Raw genomic sequence first — 23,256 nt, 5'->3', positions numbered from 1 at the left:
CTTTGCACATAATCATTTCGGTTTTGTCAAGTCTATCTTACAGTGCCAGAAGCAAGGTTTTGTCCATTTCCATAAACCTGTCTAAGGCCCTTTTAAAAATACTTACCGAGCAATCAGTTGTACAATGTTAGATTTATCATTCTGCACCTGCAAAATATAATCGTTTTGTTTAGAAATTGTTTGGGGGTGCTAGGGGGTCAGCAATAACTAGCTTTCTCTTTGTGAAAGACACAGTGGGATCTTTAAGGTATACCAACTCATGCCAGCATAAAGTACACCCAGCTTAGCATCCTGAGAAGCACCAATCCTTTATAACCAGGCCGAGAAGGCAAGTGCGCTACCTGTACACAGTCCTGTCAGACAGCAATATCATTGAACAGGAATAAATCAGAAGTGTGGCATGGTAGCTCTTGCTGATTGTTTATAAGAAGTTACAAATGCAGCAGCAGTCACGAACAATTACAATGACCCTGGTTGATTGGGGAAGACCCCGCAAAGTGACATATCGAGCACTGGCGAGCAATCATGCAGCTGTTAAATGTGACAAAGACAAACCACAACGCATTATGTAACAGTCATGAAAACATCAAAAAACGTGCTTTGTTGAAGATGTTACAATCCCAAATCACTTCTCAACTTCAAGACCAGATCAACAGGTGACGACTTGCTTCTTATATCATCGTCTGGACGATCCAAATTATTAAATACAAAAAAAGACCACATGGAGAAAAAAACAAAAATTCTCTTCCACCAAAGATGGAACAAAAGTTTCTCGGCTTGCTGAAAACCACCCTTCATATCATCATATCGTATTATGACAACAGGAAGTGTGAAATGTTTAACCACCGTCACCTTCAAGCCTCATGTATCAAATTAAACTTCGATGAGAAAGGTGTACAACATGCAGGTACATTCCACACGTAGGTTTCAGCACAACCCATAACCACATACATACACCCTGTAGTTAAGTGAGTCACAACTTCGTCTTTTTTTTTTTCTTTTTTTTTTCCCCCTCTAACGGCATCATGCACAATCGTTAATATTGATGCAAAGAGCACGACAACACCTTTATGAACCATTCAATAAATTAGCACCGGGCGGTAAAGCCAGCAAAATAACAGGACGACACAGTAGCAGCGATTTAGACGCAAAAAGAAGAGAAGAAAAAGCAGACCATATATTAAAATAATATTAGAAATTTCATTTCTTCACGTTTTCTGACATGGTCCTTTCTGCTTTGATGCAGAAGAAAAGAACGAAAATACTAATAATAACAAGATTGTCATGAAAATGTACATTGGAAAAGAACAAAACGAATGCAAGTTAACTTTGTTGTAGGTTATTGGACGTTTCCAGATAGCAACGGAGCGAATAGTCACGCAAGTCAATGCAAAACGTGAAGAGTAAACAAGTAGATTAAAAAAAAAATCAATGTGTTAAACAAAGAGCTCGTGGTAAAGACACAAAGGTCACACACTCCAAATACCAGTTGTGGAAACAAGGCTGGATAACCAGACGTGTCGCAGCATGTGGAGTGGTACACAACCAAGAGGAAGGGTCATAGTGGGGCAACCGGGTCATAGGTACGTTTCCTCGACCGGCCCCAGCTCCGCTTCGATGTTAGATCTTGAAAGCGCATGACCATCGACAGCACCACTCAGTGAAGTGTCAACAAAGTCCTCAAGAGATCCCACTGCGTGGATGGATGGAGTGAGCGTTTGCTCCTTTTCCTGGATTGCATTCCCAGGTGCTCCGAGAGGCCGAAATGCTGACGACACAACCTTTGATTGATCCTGTGATGGAGATATCGCTTTGCTGACAGCTTTGGTCGAGTCAAAACGATTGTTCTCAACATTATCCCACAATACAGAGCGTGGTGTATTGAGAAGTGATACTTTAGTGTCACCTTGGGGCATATCCATCCCAGATTTACTTTGATGCAGCTCTGGCCCATTGAGAACGTGTGGCTTCATATTTGGTGGCACTTTCAAAGCCGTCACCTTCATCTTGCCGTAACCGGCTTCTGGGTCTCGTTTGACCTGGGTCTTCTCAGTTTTTGGTACATCCTGGGCTTTTGTTAATTTGAGATCCTTCCGTAACCGCTTTCGTTCTTTTTGTGCCTCTTTCTCGCGCTGACGAAGCAGCCGGTTCAATTCACGTTCTCGATGTCCGAACCCTGTCAGGAAGTGCCATTACAAATTTGACAACAAATAAAGGCAGAAGCACCAAACAGCATTTATGCTTTAAACTTTGGATATCATTTTAAACTTCATGTTGCAAGATGATGTTCAGCTTCCGGTGATATTGCTAGCAAAACAGAAGTGCCGTCTTGCAACTACCGACTTCACAATTAATTTGGTATATTGTTATAATGAAGGATGAGGATGGAAAGCTGGAAAGGACAGATTATGAAAGAAAGAGCAGAGAAAGCGGACTCGGAGAATACAAATAGGCTGTGGAGGTCAACATTGCAGTAATGAATAGGGGATAAGCAATGCCTTGCAAAAGCAGAGACCAAATACAAATAGGCATAAAGCAGCTCACATGGATTTTTGTTGGGACACAATGACAAAACAATGGGATAGAAAGGAAGTTCAGAAGGGAGAGGGGTGAGTTCAAGCTCTGGAAAATGTCAGCTGATGCCATCAGTTTGCCCTCAGATTCGACTGCTTCACCAAAGTTTGTCGGAAGAAAACCTGCCATCCCCCATTTGTTCAACACATGAATCATTTTTCTCAGTAACTGATTTTAAGGGTGTGTATACAGTTTTAATGTGAGGTTCAAGTTAAATATTAGTTCAAGTCAGGCTCCCTTTGATTAATTATTTGGTGTTACAGATTGAAATATTTGGTTTTTCAAATACAATCTCTCTAAAAGTGACATAGTGCATAAGAGTTAGTATAACCTGGCATATGAAGAGTGAGGTGGGGAGGGATACAGTTCTGCATCAGCAAAGGACTCTTAAATCAATTCAAAGTTTCCCACCTTCAATTAAGCACCATATATTGATCCTCTCTAGCACCATATATTGAGCCTGGTGTTGGCTTAGCGGTTATGGTGCCGGCTTGGGATCCTAGGATCCTGGGTTCGAATCCCGGTCGATCGCTAAATTAACACCAGGGGGGTTGACTCAGCCTGTCATCCTTCCGAGGTCGGCAAATTGAGTACCAGCTTGCTGGGATGAATGATCCCGGTGTGTACCCTGGTTTAGAACAGGTACACCGTATCCCTGCGCATCGTAAGAGGCGACCAAGGGTTGGCGCCAGGAAGGGCATCCGGCCATAAAAACATTGCCTCAAACAGGGAACCATGATTGTCATGGGGCCCGCAAGGCTAGCCCCCGCTCTAGCGGGGAAAATGGCCTTAAAACGATCATTCATATTGATCCTCTCTGTAATCCCTTAATTATTCTCCAAGTCCAACCATGGCCATGTGGACCTCACCTCCTCTCCGTTGACTCATGGTGCTCATGGTGCTGAGTGTGCTGAGCGTGCTTGTAACACTCGTCACGCTTGGCGTGGGCGAGGGTGGTGGTGAGTGGCCAGTCGTCTCCTTATGTCGGGCGCGCCTGGCTAGACGCAATGCCTCACGCTGCATCTCTAGCTCAAGTCGTATGGCCTGCGCACCATGTAGACGCCGATCGGAAGCATGTTGTGGCTCCCCATGCAGCTCCACCCAGCGGTGCAGCTGACGCGTGTGCTCCTTCTCGATGTCATTCTCTGACACATCCAGTTCCAGGATCTGGAAGGCAGGAAAGAGTTGTGACTGCCAACTTTGTGACCAAAAAAAAAGATACATTAATAGGAAGGAGAGAAAAAAAAAGAAAAAAAAAGAGGACACATCACACTAATAATACACCAATATGCTATTGAAATTTGACTTTTGCAATGTAAATAGCATTACTGTGTTAATGACAACAAAAGACATCCCAGAGTTAGTGGGCATGTAAAATATTAACTCGTGAAAACCCTCATCAACTACATGACCAAATGAAGCTAGCAGAATAAAAAAATGAAATTGCCATCCTTTTTTTCCCTTCTTTTTAATGTTGAAGGTTCCAAGGGCTACATAGTCCTCATCGAGGCCAGGCCTTAAATAAAATAACTGCATAAAATGCTGATAAAACCGATATGGCTTCACCTACATTATTACATCATTATGCATACTTGTACCCACTTTTATTGAAATCCCTTCAGCTGTTCTCAAGTATCACATTTTTACATGACATGACCTCTAACCTTTTACCTTTGACACCGAAATCGAATCAGTTCATCTTTGCATCATAATATTTTATTTTTTTTGTACACAAAATCGAGGCTCATGAAAGCTAACATCAATCACAAAAAAGGACAAACGGACACACAAAGCATACAATAAAGGGGAGCGGGAGACAAGATGGGGAGAGAGAGGGAAGCACACAAGTACAACAGCAGAGAACAGGGACAACGGAAGATCTGTGGGAGGGAGAGGGATTGGGGGGGAGGAGGCATGGGAAGGCAGGGGAGGGGGGGGGGGGGGGGTGGGAAAGGTATAAAACACTTATTAGACAACGGGAACACTTATGGGAAAGGTATATATTTAAAATGTGATGGTTATATTAGACAACTTTGTCGAACGGTTCCTGAAGCCGCAAGGGCCTTGCAGCACACCTCAGCTGCCGGCTCGACTATCAAACTCGAAATGGTCGCACCAGCTGAATCCATGTTCTGAGGTGCACTGCAAACCCCGAAAGAAATGCTGTGCATGTCATCTTACAATGGAATATGCTGTGGCTGGAGACTCCGCACAGACCTATGCATTCTTCACTCGTGATCGTTAAATTCGACAATTTTGTTCCCGTTTCATTTTTGAAAGAAAAAAAAAAAGAAGGATTAAAAGCATTTAACTGCAGAGTGGGGACATAGATTATGTTGGATCTCAGGATCTGAGAACCAGTGATCTATGTTAAAGTCGATCTGTGTGTAGACTCGTACACCAACTGATTACTACAACCTCTCCTACTTCTTCAGGAACAGGCAAAACTAATAAGCATCAATCAAGAACAGTTTTTTGCCATTTATTTGTAGCTATGAAGTGATTGTTAAAGTTGCAAGTTCATTCTTTGTGTCCGCCATTTTCTGGAAGAACTCTTCTCAAGCTTCGTGGAAAGTGAGCTTAACTCTGCTTAATGACCATATCTGGATGTGTAACCAGGTGTATCCGCACTAACCAAATTATGCTTTGGCAATCTCACCCAGTGCACTTCCTGCTCACTAAATATTTGTCGGCATTATTAGGAAGCAATGCAGTTAAACGTTATAGAATCCTCATCAGTGGTAACATCATTTATGGACTAAAATTACAAGTTGTCCACACATTTACCTGTGAGATTTTTTTTTTGCCATACTCTACATTATTCTGATATATTGTGCTGAACTGTCTCCCTATATTATAATGTTGCGGGAATTTGATAATGGTGCGAGTCATAGCTTTCGCCAATCTCCCTCTTTTGGTGGTGTGCTCACTAAGCGTTGTGCATTGGCTGTACAGGCCAATGCGAGACCCACAGCGTCGACCCCTAATATCGCAGGTATAGACTGGTCCTTGCGAGATCCCGCTTGCTGCTCCAGGAAAATTTATAACCGGAGCCTCATTCCTTGAGATGGGATGTACCAGGTAGACGAGTCTCGTCGAGTTGCTGCAATGTCTGTCACCACATCACGCCAATTCGCGGTCAGTAATGGCTGTTCAACGTTTGAGGTGATTGTCGTCGTCTTGCAGCGTGTGCACATTCCACACACCAACATTTAGTGTCTTCTTGTTGCATTTGTTAAACTTGTTGTTGGTTAGTTTACTTTGATTTGTTATTTCTCGACAGATGACTCGGCAGGCAGGTAAGCCGAAGTGGAGCAAGCAATCTTTGGGAAATCTTTTCTATCCCCTTATACATGTGGAGAGAGCAGTGCTACCAATGAAGAGGGCTGTTCTGACGCTCAAGCAGGATACAAATGTCACTTTTCCTCCTGGTCAATGATGAAACGACCATCACACTTGGACCGCCATACATGTGGGCTTGTTACTAGGGACCCCCAGCAGTATCTTCCGCCTATCCTTGACGTCACCCCTCCCTCGTTGCAGGACTTAAGTAGAGATGAAGGTGAGCAGGTGTCAATGAAGGGAAAAAAAACCTGCACAGATAGAAGCAAAGTGATAAAGGTGTGTGCTATCCTCTCCCACTCTATATTCTTGTGAGCATTGTTGGCTGCAGGTACAGTAAATGCAACATGAAGCCTGAAGCACATGGGACTGGCCAAGTTGGCGGTCTGACGACGGCTGCCCTTGATGTCCACAGTGAACACAGCCGGCTGCAGATGCTGTGCAGTGATGCCTAAGTTGGTGCCACCGCTGACATTCATAAGCACAATCATCCATGATGTAGCACGTGGCCCAGGCCGACCTATAGGTGAGGTTTGATGTCCGAGTATCCTTCCCATAGCCTTAGCCTAGAGGCTTCCGCCACAAGGCATTTGGGATCTGTTATCCCGGACAAGCATTCCACATGCAATGGCATTCCAGCATGGCATTCATTTTCCCTGGTGTCTTCCGCAAATTCCACTGTCTTGTGCGTGCAACATGGTGTATTATAAAGTGCATTATGCAAGTGCTCTTGTGTACAATGTAACTGCCATGTTGTCTTAGAAGTTCCTTGTATGAGCGCAAAGATCGCACAAGAGCGTAGCCTTTTCTTATCAACTGCCTGAGGTGAGGAGGGACACGGTGTCTTTTCAAGTGACCCAAGTGAGCACGATTCTGTGTCCCGGGACAATGAAGGTGCCCCATAGTGTCTCATGCCAATCCAAAAAATTCTCATGCAATCACCATGGAAACTCTATCACACATTTCTTATAAATGGTACACCAACGTTTAAAAAAGGAATGCTTGGTTTTCCCAGAATATTTGTCTGGATCATCCATTTCTGCAGTTACATTATAAAATGGAAAAAAGACTAAAAGAGGAATATTTTGCACTGCAGAGAGAAAAAGACAACATGTGATGGTGCAGGAAATGGGACACGAAAAGGGCTTAAAGGGACTCACGGCTTTAACAAGGTAGTGCTCATGTAGTTCATTATGTGGGAGGCTTCTGAGCTTCTCCATCGTCTCATACAGACCTGGACAGCTCTTTACCTTCTCTGAGGTGCCCAAAGCATGTCGAAGGAGCACCAGAGCAACGCGGAACATCACCTTAACGCCTGGCAAGTGCAGCGATGGAAAGTGGGACGGAGGGAGGGGCGAATTAACACAAAAGGAAAATAGTAAGGGAATATCATGGATGATTTTTGTTCCAAGTCCCAATCATTTCCCTATTTAAACAAAACCAAGCCATGGAAAATTAACTCAATTAGCAGAATTGGTCCGGTACCAACTGGCCTTTCCCATTTCTATGCCTTCGCCAATTTCCCAAACCGATATCACGAGTGAAGAAAAATGCACATGGTCCAACCTTCACAGAAGAACATGTCCCAAACTCGAAGGACGGAGTCCCATGGAAGTGTGCGTGCAAAAATGCACATGAACCACTCCGTCATGTAAAGCACTGGGTCTACGCCATTCTTTTTGAGGTGCCTGTAAGCCATGGGGCTGGAACGGCGCAACAGAGCAAACAAAATCTCTCCATCCAGCTGAAGTGCTTCCTGAAAATGAATAAACAAGAGCCACCATGTCGAAGTACAAAACAAATGAAAGCTAAATTTTGTGCAATTTTTTGGTACAATCAAGTCTTAAAATTCCATATAAAGGTTTTTCCATAGAACTTTGCATCATGACCCTTGCTCTCATTTTCTGAAGTCCAAATATTTACCAGGTTAACCATGTCGTTACCATGTCCCATATGGCTAGAATTGAGGCAGTCTTTACCACCACCCCCGAAGGTGGATTGAGGTTATGTTTTCAGCCCTGTCTGTCTGTCTGTGTTGGTCTGTAAGCACGATATCTTAAAACGTTGTGGATGGATTCAAATTAAATATGGTTGACCGGTTGGGTGTGTAAAAATAAATAATTGATTAGATTTTGGTGAAAATGCAGATCCGAGAATTTTTTTTAAAAGTGATTCTTCAATATTGAGAGATGGGGCCAAAAACGATATTAAGCATGATGTTTCAAAAAGTTGTGGATGAGTTATGACAAAACTTACGAGCTGGTTAGGCAACAAGAACAAGTCGATTAGATTTTGGTTAAAGTCCGGATGCAGATCCGGTCTATCAGTGGGATACAAAACAAACTGTTCAGCCTGCGCAGGTATGCTCTCTACCGAGTGATAGTTTTCACTGCTACGATTCAGTCAAGAGGTAAGCTTCTTTCTCGATAAACTACCTTTGGATCATCTATTACATTGCTCTCAAAGGTTCTGTCACCCTGCTTGGGAGTTTAAAGAAAAAAAGTCGAGGGCATAATCACAAAATTACAGGTATATATAATGAATGAATGAATGATCGTTTTAAGGCCATTTTCCCCACTAGATTGGGGGTTAGCATTGCGGGCCCCATGACAATCATGGTTCCCTTTTTGAGGCAATGTTTTTATGGCCGGATGCCCTTCCTGACGCCAACCTTTAGTCGCCTCTTACGATGCGCAGGGATACGGTGTACCTATTCTAAACCGGGGTACACACCGGTAAACACAAAATTACAGGTATAGCATTCTCCATATTTATGATCACATATGGTAAATTTCAAGTTGCTCAAAATATTTGTTTTTCTGAATAGGAATCAAAATAATGGAATATGGTACCACGGACATGGACATGACAGAAAGCTATTGTACTAAAAAAAATCGGATGTTTGAAATGTTAAATTCATGGTGATGGACGAAAAATGCAAAATTCTGCTGCATTTCGGCTCCCTCGTCCTGATCGACAACTCAATGCTCCATCAGCTGAACGTTGGACAGATCATCCATGGATGCAAACATTGCGAGCAAACACTGAGAAGGAAGGAGCCAGATACACCTGTGCCACATCAATTCACACCATGTATCAACAGCTCCATAATGAAAAGAAACAAGGGGGGGGGGGGGGGGAGGGAGGTGGCATGCCCCATAAAAATCCCCACCTCCACCATCTGATAATCTTGTAAAGAACTGTGAAGCAAACTGCATACAAAACAACATAATATGCCATTGAAAGATCCCCGATTCTTCCCGGCACCCAGAATTCCATGGCATATTTTATCAGGGTATGCAGCACTAACCCATATGCCTTCTTCAAATCCAGCCATTCGAATGCAACATCCTTTGCCTCGTCTCCTCTTGCAATATTTGCCACACCCTTACCAAGTGCTCAATTTTAATCCAGTACTCCAGTCTTCTGAGCAGAACCATCCCTCCATTCTCTCCAATGAAGGAAGTGCTGAACAGTAGATGCTGAACAGATCCCCATCAATATCTTCCCATTTATATCCAACGATGCTAATGATCTTATCTGATAGCCAAACTCCCTTCTACTTTGGAATATGTACTCATCCCACCCTGCTCCTTTGACTGGGCACCAATCCATGCCTCCCCACCACCTTCAATGCCTTTCAAAAATATCACCTGATGCCTCCACAACTATTAAACACACATTACTTGGCATTCCACGTAGTCCCAGAGCTGCTCATGCCTTCCTCAATGATGCCTCAAACATGGACATCTTTAGCTACGACAATTGAAATGGAACACCAGGCTCTGTTGTTCTCACCAAACCTTCGATACCCTCCACTACTTCATTCCTCCTTCATCTGTGTAACATGCAGGTGACCTTCCAACTCTTCCTCCGGTACTTTCAGGGCACTGGGCCCTCAGCTGTGATTAGGATTAGGCAATTATGAGAATATAATTGCACAACACAAGCCCAAATATAACGGTATATATATTTTATTTATTTATTTGTGAACAGTTTTATATATACAGTATACACTTATTGATTGGGGTAAAAAAGTTAGTGTATCTTGGACTATTGTGTGCATTTGGTTTGAAGAACATTTTGAATGTCCCTTGTATTTTTTTAAAGCTTAATAAAACCTTCGATAACATAAAGCACAAAATCAAATTTGGAACAGGTGTAATAAAAACACCAAAAGTAGATGTGAAAAAGATGATACCTGTTTAACTCCAACAGCTCATTCATATTTTTTCCAGCTCGTTGCCCAGCAAGTTGTGACTAACTTCCTGACGGTGATCTGGCTACACAATAACCACTTTCATTGTGAGCATGAATGGGCCGTTGCAAAGTTGGATGGTTTGAGGACAATGTGTAATAGATGTCCGAAGGGATTAGGCATTTTTCCCCTCAGCTTAACTCACCAGCCCAATGCTGTAATATCCAGGAAGATACCTTTCACATATCTGTACAAAGCACCAAAAAGCTTGCTGCACACAAAACACGATAAAATCGTTCAAAATTAACACAACAATCAATACCCTCAACCGTTTTGCCAAAATGAATAATTGGGCACCATTTTACACCAAATATAGACATGACAGACATTCTCCCTTTTCCTTTTGCTGGAGCTCAATGCTCTCACCTCCGCTGGCATGTGCATAAGCAATACAGCAGCGACTGGTGCCTGGCCTTGGCAGTAGCCCTCTTCTGGCCGGAATACCGTGTAAGCCTTGAGTACCCGAAACAGGTCCTGCTGCCTGCAAGAGGTACAACAAAGTGTCAGCCACAGGGCTTCAATGGAGCTTTCCTGAAAACTTACACCATCCAAAAAATAACAATGTCCTTTTTTTCCTTCCCTTCATATAAAATGTTAATTGGGGATTATATGAATCAATCTTAACAAATCTTTCTGAAGGTTTATAAAGAAAACTCTTTTTGCATCCGTCTCAAAATCATCACTTTCCCTGAGGGGCGTCCAAAAGGATGGTACCACCCGATAAACCCGGAGGTAGTGCACTTACATCTGAGCTAGGTTACACTGAATATCTCCCATGTCCTAGTTCTGGTGAGCACTCACATCATTTTATTACACCACTTAAATTAGATCAAAGTCAGCGACAGTAAGTTCTGCTACAGCATCACTTCGAACAACGTCGTTTCACTACATCACCACCAAAAGGGGAACACTAATCTAATGTCGACGTTTCCATACAACATTGTCGGTTCCTGTCTATGCACTTTTATTTTGAAGTGAATTTCCACTAAACCTTAATTTTTATTCAGCATCCACCAAATAAACCTACGCTCTTTTATTTTGAAGTTAATTTCCGCTAAACCTTGGTCTTTTTTCAGCATCCACCCGATAAACCTACACTCTTTTATTTTGAAGTGAATTTCCACAAAACGTTAGTCTTTATTCCGCATCCACTGGATAAAACTACGCTCTCTTATTTTGCGGTGAATTTCCACTAAACCTTGGTCTTTATTGAGCATCCACCCGATAAACGTACACTTTTATTTTGAAGTGAATTTCTGCTAAACCTTGGTCTTTATTCAGCATCCACCTGATAAACCTATGCTCTTTTATTTTGAAGTAAATTTTCACGAAACCTTTGTCTTTATTCAACATTGACCCCATAAACCTACACTGACTGTCTTGTGGACGTGTTTTGTCATGCCTTGTCTTTGTTTTTCGATAGCATTTCTTACATTATCCTGATCCAGAATCCTGATAGGAAGAAAAATTTGTTGAAGAAGAATAAATTCTAGGTAATCCTCTAGATTCTATGTAGAGGAAACCTAATAATCCCCATACTGCTTTTCCCATATGTACAACAAAAAGAGGTGAAGAGTTCAGAAAGAAGGAGATAGTTGACCAATTTAAAAAAAGTTCAAGAACAAGAACAATTAGACGTGGTCAAAAATATTGGCACCCTTGCGCTTTTTTCAAATAACTCACAATTTCCTCTAAAAATAAGTTCAAATCGACAAAAGTATTTGGTCTCCACAATTCTTTATTTCACTGTTAATATTACAGAACCTTTGTTTTTGATTCAGAACTTAATATATCCTTTTAAATCAGAAAATAAAAAGAAATGGCATTGACAAAATTATTGACACCCTAGATTTAATATTTGGTAGCACAGACTTTGGACAAAATAACTGCAGTCAAGCGCTTCCTACAGCCATGAATGAGCTTCCTACACCTTCTCTACTGGCAGTTTGGCCCACTCTACTTGTGTAAACTACTCCAGTTCTCCCAGATTTGAAGGGTGCCTTCTCCCAACTGCTGTTTTCAGATCTCACCACAGGTGTTCAATGGGATTTAGATCTGGACTCATTGCTGGCCACTTCAGAACAGTCCAGCGTTTTGCCTTGAACCATTCCTGGGTGCTTTTTGAAGTGTGTTTGAAGTCATTGCAGTTTGAAGACCCATGACCTTCGACGGAGACCCAGCTTTCTGACACTGTGTTGAACTCCAAAATTGCACTCCAAAATGCCTTGGTAATCTCCTGATTTCATGATGTCATGCACACATTCATGGCACCCAGTGCCAGAGGCAGCACAGCAACCCCAAAACATCACTGAACGTCCTCCATGTTTGACTGTAGGGAACGTGTTCTTTTATTTGAAGGCTTCATTTTGTTTTCTGTAAACGTAGAGATGATTTGCTTTACCAAGAAGCTCTAATTTGGTCTCATCTGTCCACAGGAAATTCTCCTAGAAGGATTTTGGCTTGCTTAAGTGCGTTTTGGCAAACTCCTTTCGGGGTTTCTTATCTCTCTCTCAGCAGTGGGGTCCTCCTCGGTCTCCTACCATAGAACCCCCCTTTCATTGAGTTGGCGACGAATGGTGCGAGTTGAAACTGTCGTACCTTGTGTCTGAAGGTCAGCTTGAATCTGTTTAGCAGCTGATCGAGGTGCTTTCTCCACCATTCAAACAATCCTTCACTGCAATCATCGATCAAGTTTTCTCTTGCGGCCATGTTCAGGGAGGTTGGCTACAGTGCCATGGGCCTTAAACTTCCTGATAACATTGCGTATGGTGGACACAGAAACATCAAGGTCTCTGGAGATGGATTTGTAGCCTTGAGATTGTCCTTGCTTGGCTACAATCTTGTGTCTGACCTCCTCAGACAATTCTCTGGTTTTCTTTTTCTCCATGCTCATTGCGGTAAACACTGACACAAAACGGCAGGATGACTCCTTTTCTCCATTCAAACTGGTTGAATGCATGATTTTTATATTTCAGGCACTTGCAACTCACCATAGGTGAGTTCAATTCCAAAGTAAAGGAGAATCACCTGCTTGAAATCTAATTATTTCTCTCAACTTCTAAAAGGTGCCAATAATATTGTCCAGTCCATTTTAGGATTTTGTGCGGAATTAGCTAAGATTTAGTAATTTAAAAAAAAAAAAATTCTTTTGTTCCACTGTAAACCAAAGAAATATATATGTGGATACCAAAAGATTTTTTAATTTCAACAATTTTCTGGAAGAAAGGGTGCATTATTTTTAAAAAGTGCAAGGGTGCTAATATTTTTGGCCACAACTGTAAATATTTATCAGTTATGAGGTCGTAGAACAAAGTCTCAATGAATGCAACACGACGTACCCTTGTCCCCCTTGAGCATGGAATAACTCATGAAAGGGAAATTGTCTATGCAGGTCTTTCTGGATGGCCTCCAGCCACTTTGGTTCTGCAGGTACCTTGTCTAACTCCTGCAGACAAAACAATCGAACATACACCCTCATTATTTATTGGTAGCCTCCAACTCGATTGTTTAGCCATGTTGTTGCTTACAACCCTCTCAAAACATTAGGGGGCCCACAACTGATCATTAGGAAGTTTGCCATTCTGGAATTTAGTCTTTCATGTTGATTGCATAAAGGGAATGTTTGAACAGCTGAAATAGATCATTAATCTAGCAAAGGGTGCCGCCAAAAGAATAGAAGTGTGGAACAAAGGAACAGAGAGGTGAGCAGACCACCTGGACTTGTGAAGAGATCTCCACAGGGCAATACACCACCCAAAGGTGGGAGCTTGATTTGCCGATAGGTTTGGAGAATTCATTCCATTTACCTCAAACTTTCCCGGCATCTGCTCCAAAAGGTACTTGCTTCCAGATAGATGTTGCCAGGCCATTGCACGCAGCGATGGTGGTATCCCCTTCCGACAGCGTAGCTTCACCTGTAAGGTCACAAATATTAATCTTCACTCTGATCAAGTGAAAAGAGATCGTAAATATTCCTGACAACTTTTATGAACTCAAAACAGAAACAGAGCCAGCAATCTGAATACATGCTGTGTTTTCAGAGACATTGCATCAATGAGTGGGGCATCTGTAGGATGGGACATTAAGCTTGGGACCCATTGGCAAGTATTGGTTGCTGCCGATTGATGCTAAAGATCCATGGTGTCCTTCACAAAATGAAGGCAATACTCACGGCATACTGGCCGAATTCCAAATGCCTGCCCCAATTACTACCTCTGGCAGAGCAATGGCAAACCACCCAATGCATTTCCTTGCAGAGGAAGCCATTCCTTACTGAGGAACACAGTATTGAAGGCAGTTTCGGAAAACCTGGAAAGGGTGAAGGATGAATCCATTCATCCATTCTTTTCATTATCTATAGTTTCAATGGAAAAATAAAATCAATCGTCCTGTCTGCTAAGGAAAGGGCAAATTGGCAAATGTGAAAACACAGCAGAATTGTTCAATACAATACATTAAATGTTTGAACAATGCTACAAAAAAAACAGCAACTATGGAATACCAATATCCCTCCCCCCTCACTGCCCTCAACCCCTCCCCAAGCCCTCCTTCCAAATTTCCAGTCTTCCCTCCTGAAAGTTTCCTTCTGTATCCATCTTGTCCACCCCATGCAACCTCTCTTGCCTACCCACCCCCCTCCCTCCCCCATTCCTCTCCACAGCCATTCTTTGTCCAAGTCTGCCTCTATATTGGTCTTCAACGCTGCTGTTGGTGTTTTCCCTTTCTCTCAACTGTTCCTTTTGTCCTATTGCGTCTTGATCCGTTCAATATATTAGTACCAGCTCTTCCACGAGACTCGACTATTTATACAATTTTTTTTAAATTCCAATCCATCCCAACCTCCCTTCCTTCAAAATCCATTCATCCAAACTTCCCTTCTTCCATCCCAACATCCCTCCCTCCTTACTTCCATTGCAACCTACCTCCCTCCTTCCATCCTAACCTTTTCTCCCTCCCCCCATCCTTGGTCACTCAATCACAACCTCTCCCACCCACCTTCATCCCAACCTCCTTCCCACCCCACCTTCCTTCCTTCCAACCCAACTTCCCTCAATGAACATGACACAACACTGCTCCATGAATGTGAGATACCTATATCATCCTATCATATTTTTGCACTGAAGATCAAGAGATTGTTCAAAATATTAAAACAAGTTGAAGATTTCATCATATAAAATGTGTGCAATAACGACAAACAGGGACTAGAAGGTTGATATTATTTAGTGGAGCAAACACCTCACAGCCAGAATTTTTGTCAGGCAAGGACAAAATGGCATGTAGACATTAGACGTTGAGAGAGAGAGAGAAAAAAATTGACTGGAGATTTAATTTTTTTTAAATAAAATAAAATGATTGTTCACCTTCTGACTATTTCCATTTTGTTTTGCTTTCCAAACAGGAAGGAAAACTTCTACGTAAGTGGATTTGAGAGAGATTATACAATCATAAATTGTGGGTTTGGGACCAAGATAAAGCTTCTACATGATGAAGCTTAAAGGGTAGGAGTTAGTATTATGACTTTAAAGGAGATGATATATAGTGTTGCGGATATGAGGACTGTAATTTTTTTATTGTGTGCTTTATTATTATTATTGTTTATTCTGCGCCTCCTGCCTCCGGAGTTGTGTAAAGATAAAAAGGGCGTCTCGGTAGTTATTCCATAAACACCACATTGCAGGACCCGATAAAACCCTTGTTCAGTAGCTTATATCTTATTATGTGTCTTAGGGTAAGGCTGTGTCTCCCATTAATTTAAATACTCCATTGCACCAAGTGAAATAAGAATAGGTCCCCTTTCATTTCATTTCAATGGCCAACTGCATTTTGGGCGGTTTTCTTCAACCACCATTGGCCACGAGGCAGGGTTGGGGAAGAAAGGCGTGTCTCCACCTCGTCATAGAGGGGAGGAGTGAGCCAGCCCCGAACAACCAACTGAGCACGAGGGGTTTGGTTTGAGAGGGCGGAGGAAGAGCGTTTGGGGGAGGTTCGCAAAGGTTGAGGGGCGGGGCCTATATAACCCGCCGCGGGGGGCGTTCCCCAGTCAGAGATGAGCTTTTACAGAGGAGAGACGAGTACAAAGGAAAGAGCTGGGTCGTCAGAGCAAGAGCGCGTAGAAAAGTCCATGACAAGAGCTGAGTTGGTCGTCAGGGGTGGTCAGTGGTTGCGTTGAGTGGTTGCGTTGAGTTGTCGGTGGAGAAAGAGTGGTTGGACCAAGAAAGAGAGAAGAGAGAACCCGTCACGCCAGACCCCCCATCAGCGCGTCGGCTCCGACCGTGATCCGACCCGTGATCCCGCGCACACGACAGGATCGGTGGCATCAGCTGCCGTCGAGGTCCAGCCCGACGTCCCATGCGGGATCAAGCTCCAGCCAGCTCTGTGCCGTCCTCCCCCTCCAGCCACACACCTCCTTCCAGCCAATCCACTCTGCAATTCCCCGTGTGAGTCGTCTTTGTTTGTTCTGTCCTGGGTAGGTAATTAAGCTTGTATAAAGAATTCACTGTGTCACCTGCGTCTCATGTCCCTGTACATAATCGTGACTGCTCCTTTTTGCTTGTGTGTGTAAATAATAAATCCCGTTACTCTTCTGTACGTCTTCTTCCTCTTTGCATTCGGTCGCTTTAGAGTTTTCCCGATTGAGTAGCTGTGGCACGATACGGCCAACGTTTGGGTAAATCGGGTTTTAGTCAGGGAACAACTGTTCGGCCACGGTTACACCACCGCTCGGTAAAAAATAACATCTAATCCGCGGACCGTAACAATATATATATATATATATATATATATATATATATATATATATATATATATATATATATACATACAGTCATCCCTCGCTATATCGCGGTTCACTTTTCGCGGCTTCGGTACATCGCGGGTTTTTCTCGCTAGTATATGTAAAATTATATCGCGGATTTTTCGCTATATCGTGGGATTTTGCGGTATAAATGTATTTTTATATACTATTATTTTAAATATTTTTGTGGTAAAATAAGCATTTTCTAGCCTAAAAAATTTAAAAACGTAAAAAAATAAGAAAAATACAGTTATTAAAACATATTACAAGAAATAAAATACTGTACATAGTGTACAGTAGAAGGAGAGACAAAGAGTCGTGCGTATGGAAAACGCAGATGCGGCAGCTTCCACTTGCGCTAGTTACCCATGTAATGGGTAACTGTAATGCTCTTTCTGGCTGTGCAGTACATTCATCATCGTCATCACCTTCATCGTCATCAGTACTGCACAGCTAATTCATCATCATCTTCATCACGCAAGTTGTAGTATTGAAGAGCCGGGGCTCTTGCTTGATACGGACGAAATGACGGGCAAGACACAAACTCGTCCGAGAAGATATTTATTCTCAAAACCAACTCGGGAACACTGAAAAGCCCGTTTATCGGGCTGCATTATAAAGCACAACCAGGAACCGAAACCGAAAGCCACGCCTCTCAAGCGTGGCGTGCTTCGGTGGTCACGTGATCAACAGGTGTAGCTGATTATACCCGCACGGGCCACACGCTTTGGTGGTCACGTGACCAGCCACTCTTGCGCCGCGGATCCCCGCCGGTGACGTCACCGGCTGGAGCAAGGAGATTCTGATGCTGGTCTTGCTTGGGGAACCCATGGGTCGCTACAGTATCTTCAATGGTGAGTACCCATTAGAATTTTATATGTTGTTAAAATTACGTATGTTTAAGAGTGTAAAAAGTGTTTAAGAGTATAGGAAGTGTTTATAAGAGTATTGGAAAGGTTAATAAGAGTGTGGGAAAGGTTAATAGGAGTGTGGGGAGGGTCATAAAGCTTTAAAATATATATAAATAATAAAATAAAAATATGGTCGCTACTTCGCGGATTTTCGTCTATCGCGGGGGGTTCTGGAACGTAACCCCCGCGATAAACGAGGGATCACTGTATATATATATATATATATATATATATATATATACATATATATACATATATATATACATATATACACATATATATATACATATATACATATATATATATATATATACGTATATATATATATATACATATATATATACATATATATATATATTGTTACAGACGCGGTTGTGGATGTTGGTTTACCGAGCGGTTTGGTATGACCGCGTCTGCACAGTTTACCCGATTATACTCGAACGTTGGCCGAGTCGCGCTACGCTAAATCAATTGAGGAAAGGACACAACGGCTGGGTTAAAATGACACGACACCAGGGGTACAGTTCTCAAGACCTCCGGAGGAGGTTATAATATTTCGGAACGTTAGATTACAAGGACGAGAGAGACAGCATAGGAAGGTAGGCACTTAAATACGGTCTTATAGTAGCCCCGACAGACGACAGATAAACGGGACAAGACTGACTCACACCGGGATTGATGGCAAGGGAGGGCAGGTAGTCGATGGCTCAAGGTGCACCTTGGCTCAGGGGCAGAATCGACCCGGTCCGGTCCAGAGATGCGGGAGGTCTCTCTCAGCGCTAGAAGGTGACGTTCTTTCTCCAAGCTGGGGGCGCATCTTACGTCACGTCCGGTAAGCCGCTGCGTATATCCGGCGGGGAGTGACACGCCCTCGGCTCGTTAGCTCCGCCCCAGATGGAATCGGCCCGTTGCTTCTTATTGGGTGCGGGGGGTTACCGGGCTCCGCCCTTGACGAGGGGCCGACAGGCAGCCCCTTCGTGGTAACCCCGTCGGCGCACATGGGCAATGGCGGCTAACCGAGCCGGAGTGAGGACGCACACTCCCCGCGCGCTGTTGTGGTAGTTGTTGTTGTTGTTGTTGTTTCATGGGGAAGATGGGAGGAGGTATGGGGAGGTCCTAAACTCACTACTGGTGCCATACAATCACATTCTGGTGCAACGAAGAGTCAGAATTAATGGAAACGAGTCCTTAACTGACATAGACTAAGAATAACTAGCAAGAGGTCCTATAGTTGTCTACGTGAGATGCGGTGAACCTGGGCACGACATTTAATGGGGGAAAAAGGGGAAGGTCGGGGCTACAGAGTGTTGCTTACAGACAATGGGACTAGGGAATGGGGGATTGGGGATAGTTGGGGAGTATTGGGGAAATAGGGGAATATTTACAAGCGGATATGGAGGCCAAATCCCATATCCGCAACAATATATATATATATATATATACATATATATATATATACATATATATATACACATATATATATACACATACGGGGGCGACTGGCGGCGAAGCGCGCGAACTTCTCTTCCTCCATCTCCCCGTGTGTGTAAGTGGGCCCATTTGTCTGGGGATAAGTAAGACTGACTAAGCTCTGCTCTGTGTCCCTTTCCTTTCATTTGGATCATTGTAAATAATAATAATTCTGTTCTTCCTCTGATTTGACCGTCATGTCTCTTCAATCCATTGGCTTCGCATGGTACGAATAAAACCGCTCGAATCGGGTTCCAATAAAAGTAACAGCACGAGTCACATGATATGCATTCCGCTCGGGCGTACTCGATTAAGTGTGGCTCGTGCGAGGCTCGATCCCCGCTTTCGTGGCAGCGTGGGTACCAAGGTACGTGCGAATTTGTCCCGAAACCATTTTCTACGTTTCCCCGGAATGTCCTCCCCCGCCTTTTCCATGTCCCTCTTTGACTCTGCCATCATTTATTTTGAATGTCTCCCCTCGGGTGTCCATTTTTTCATTCATTTTATTCATGTTATTATTTAGTCCCCGAAGTTCATCCTTTTGGGTCTCTATTTTTGCCATTATTTGGTCCATAAATAATCGCATGTACCCTGGCATTGCGGGCTCGGCTTCCGCCGCCACGTGTGAGGCGCCGCCATTTTCTTCGCCAGCTTCGCCAGCCCGAAACAAGTGTGTGTCCACCCTCAGGAGAGCCAGGAAACAATATCTCTCCGTTCTCAAGACCGAACTCTCTTATCTGTCTCCCTCTTCCAAATCCTGGTGGCGTCTGGTCAAATCCGTTTCTGGTGTTTGTTCCCCCTCCATCCCCTCCCTTACCTCAAACGGCTACACAGCTGACTCCGCACGTGAAAAAGCTGAATGCCTCAACTCTGTGTTTGCCTCTAAATCTTGTGTCCCAAACCCATCCCTCTCTGTACCCACCATACCCAGTCGTACCCTGCTGCTCCTGGACTCCGTGTCCTTTCCTCCTGACAAGGTGGAAAAGTTTCTGTCAACCCTCAACTCTGATTCTGCAACTGGACCCGACGGCATCAGCCCACGGGTCCTAAAATCCTGCTCTGCTGCTCTATCTCACCCTCTCTCTGTTCTCTTCACCCTCTCTTTTGCTCAAGGTCAACTGCCATCTGCTTGGAATTCAGCCAACATCACCGCTTTGCACAAAAAAGGTGCAAAAACAGATCCTAGCAACTACAGACCAATCAGCCTTCTCCCAATTATCAGCAAAGTCATGGAATCCATCATTGCTTCGGATATGAAATCTTTCCTCTTCTCCAATGGCTTGATCTCTGATCATCAATTTGGTTTCAGACCAGGTCACTCTACTCTGGACATGCTGCTTCTGCTGTCTCAACAATGGATGGAGGTCCTCAATGCCAAACAGGAAATTAGAGCTGTCTCCCTCGACATATCACGTGCCTTCGACACGGTCTGGCACCCCGCTCTGCTCACCAAACTCTCCTCCTTTGGTATCCATGGAAATCTCCACGCATGGCTGGCGGACTTCCTCTCTAGTCGTCGTCAACGTGTGTCCCTGAATGGGTTTCTCTCATCTCCTCTTCCTGTTCAGGCTGGAGTTCCCCAAGGCAGTGTTCTGGGCCCCGTGCTTTTTCTGGTCTTCATCAATGATCTCTCTGACTCTCTCGAAAATCCTCTCTATCTCTTTGCTGATGACTCCACTCTCTGCCGCTCCATTCCTCTTCCCTCAGATCGGCAGTCTGCTGCCTCCTCACTCTCTGAAGACCTGGACAAAATCACAGACTGGTCAAACAAGTGGAACATGTCTTTCAATCCTGACAAATCTCACACTCTTACTATGTCTCTCCGAAAAGATCGACTGGACAACCCTCCCATCTACTTTCTCAACAATCCTCTCCAAGAAGTTCTGTCGCTCAAGATTTTGGGTCTCACTATCTGCCATGATCTTTCTTGGGAAAACCACATTTCCAAGCTGGCCTCCAAAGCCAGTCGCCGACTGAGCATCCTCCGTCGTGCGAAGTCCTTCCTCGGCACACCTGAGCTCCTCACCACATACAAGGCTTTCATCCGCAGCTCAATGGAATACTGTTCTCCCCTATGGGCCGGTGCTCCTGCCTCACACCTAGCTCGGCTTCACGCTGTTGAAACCAAAGCTTTCAGAATTATTGGAATCTCCCGCGATGAAGCTATCTCTGAGGGCCTTTCACTCACTCACCGCAGGCAGGTAGGTGGTCTTTCTGTCTTCTACCGACTCCTCTCCGGCCTTGCACCCCCAGCTCTCTCTGTGCACTGTCCCCCAAATATTCCTACAGGTCGCACAAGATCTGCCAGCAACCCTCTGATGGTTAAACTGCCGAAATCTCGGCTCTCTGCTCACCTTCACTCTTTCATTCCTCTTTTCTCCCGCCTCTGGAACAAACTCCCTCACTCCCTTCAATCCCACTCCTCCCTCCAGGTCTTTAAAACAGCTGTTCACCACCATCTCTTATCTTCCCCCATCCAAAACCTTGATCTTTTCTACCCCCGCTAATTCACCCCAGATCCACCTTGTTTGAAATTCCAACTTCTTTCCTGGAAGTCCTGGCAGTGTCCATATGTTTTATACCTCTCCCACCGCGCCCTTCCCATGCCCCCCCCCCCCCCCCAAAGCCCTCGCCCTCTCTCAGATCTCTCGATGTCTCCATGTCTCTCGGTCCCTGCTCTCAAATGTTGTGTTTGTGTCCTTCCCCCTCTCTCCCCATCTTGTCTACCGCTCCCGATGTTATATGTTTTATGTGTCGGTTTGTCTTTCTGTGTGATTAATGTTCGCTCTTTCACGAGCCTCGATCTTGTATACGAAAAAAAAAAAAAAAAAAAAAAAAAAACTGCTGCACCCTTTTCAGCTTCCACTGTCCAACTGTCCCTGCCGGTCCTGGGTCATCAATTTCTCTTTTTCTACCCCCACCGGCATTCGACCGCCTTGGCCAGCCATGGTACGAATATAATTTGGATTTTACAAACTAAATTTCGTTCGCTCGTAATTTGGAGCAAATTCATCCAAAATTTTTTTTTTAAAGGGTTCAAATCCCACTCCTGACACCAAATTGTTGCGGCCAATATGTACAATTTGGTGTCCAAATTTTTTTTTTAGGGTTCCAAATCCCACTCCTCACCACCAAATTGTTGCGGTTTTTCGAAGCCCATTCCCGTTACAAAGGGGAGATAAAGCCCCTTTTTCTCTCTGGGTCTTCGAAACCGCGAGACTGAGTCGCCACTTCCGGGCAGACGTGGAAAAGGGTTTCGGGACAATTTCGCACGTACCTCGAGTACCCACGCCGCAGCGGAAGCGGGGATCGAGTCTCGCACGAACCACGCGTGATTGCGTACGCCCGAGCGGATGGCGTACCACGTGACTTGTGCTGTTACCTTTCTATAGAACCCGATCAGAGCGATCTAATTCGTACCATGCTAAGCCAATGATGGAAGAGACAAAAGCGGTCGAATCAGAAGAAATAACAGGTTTATTTACACTAGTTACAATGATTTGAAGGAAAGGAAAGGGATACAGGGCAGCGAGTCTGACAGTCTTAACTTATTTCCCAGACACGGGCCCGATCACTCACACGGGGAAATGGAAGAATGTTCGCGTGCCGAATGCGCCTGCTTCGGTCACTCCAGGAACAGCTCACCCGGTCGTGGCCCTCTGGCGGTCACAGCACGTGTCCCGGCAAAGGCAGGCAGGCGGGAAAATCCTCGCGGCGCGTATATCGGCAAAGGCAGGCAGGAGGGAATATCGCCTGTCTGTGGTCCGGCGCGGGTCACTCTTTACAGCACGATTAATACTGCGCAGAGCGTGGGGAGCAGGGCAAGTTCGTATACAACGGGGTTATGCGCATCTCCTTCTGAACTCAACTCAACTCAGCGCGTCTCCTCTGGGGTCTGATTGACGTAT

At 44.2% G+C, this 23,256-nt stretch overlaps 1 protein-coding gene across 1 annotated transcript in view; it reads right to left on the bottom strand.

Moving 5' to 3' along the window:
- Window positions 1-404: 404 nt before the first annotated feature.
- The window catches only part of TBC1D10A (TBC1 domain family member 10A), a gene marked incomplete in the record, with an annotated part of 50,413 nt that continues 27,561 nt past the window's right edge, over window positions 405-23,256 (bottom strand). The window contains 8 exon segments of the mRNA XM_078780177.1: window positions 405-2,176; window positions 3,444-3,741; window positions 7,077-7,231; window positions 7,483-7,672; window positions 10,320-10,385; window positions 10,541-10,655; window positions 13,513-13,619; window positions 13,981-14,088. Coding sequence (XP_078636303.1) covers window positions 1,578-2,176; window positions 3,444-3,741; window positions 7,077-7,231; window positions 7,483-7,672; window positions 10,320-10,385; window positions 10,541-10,655; window positions 13,513-13,619; window positions 13,981-14,088 — 1,638 coding nt within the window.

Source organism: Myxine glutinosa, chromosome 6 (assembly GCF_964187855.1).
Source record: "Myxine glutinosa chromosome 6, kmMyxGlut1.1, whole genome shotgun sequence".
Taxonomy (NCBI): Eukaryota; Metazoa; Chordata; class Myxini; order Myxiniformes; family Myxinidae; genus Myxine; species Myxine glutinosa.
The sequence above is the reverse complement of the archived record's forward strand: the minus strand, read 5'-3'. Positions and strand labels throughout refer to the sequence as shown.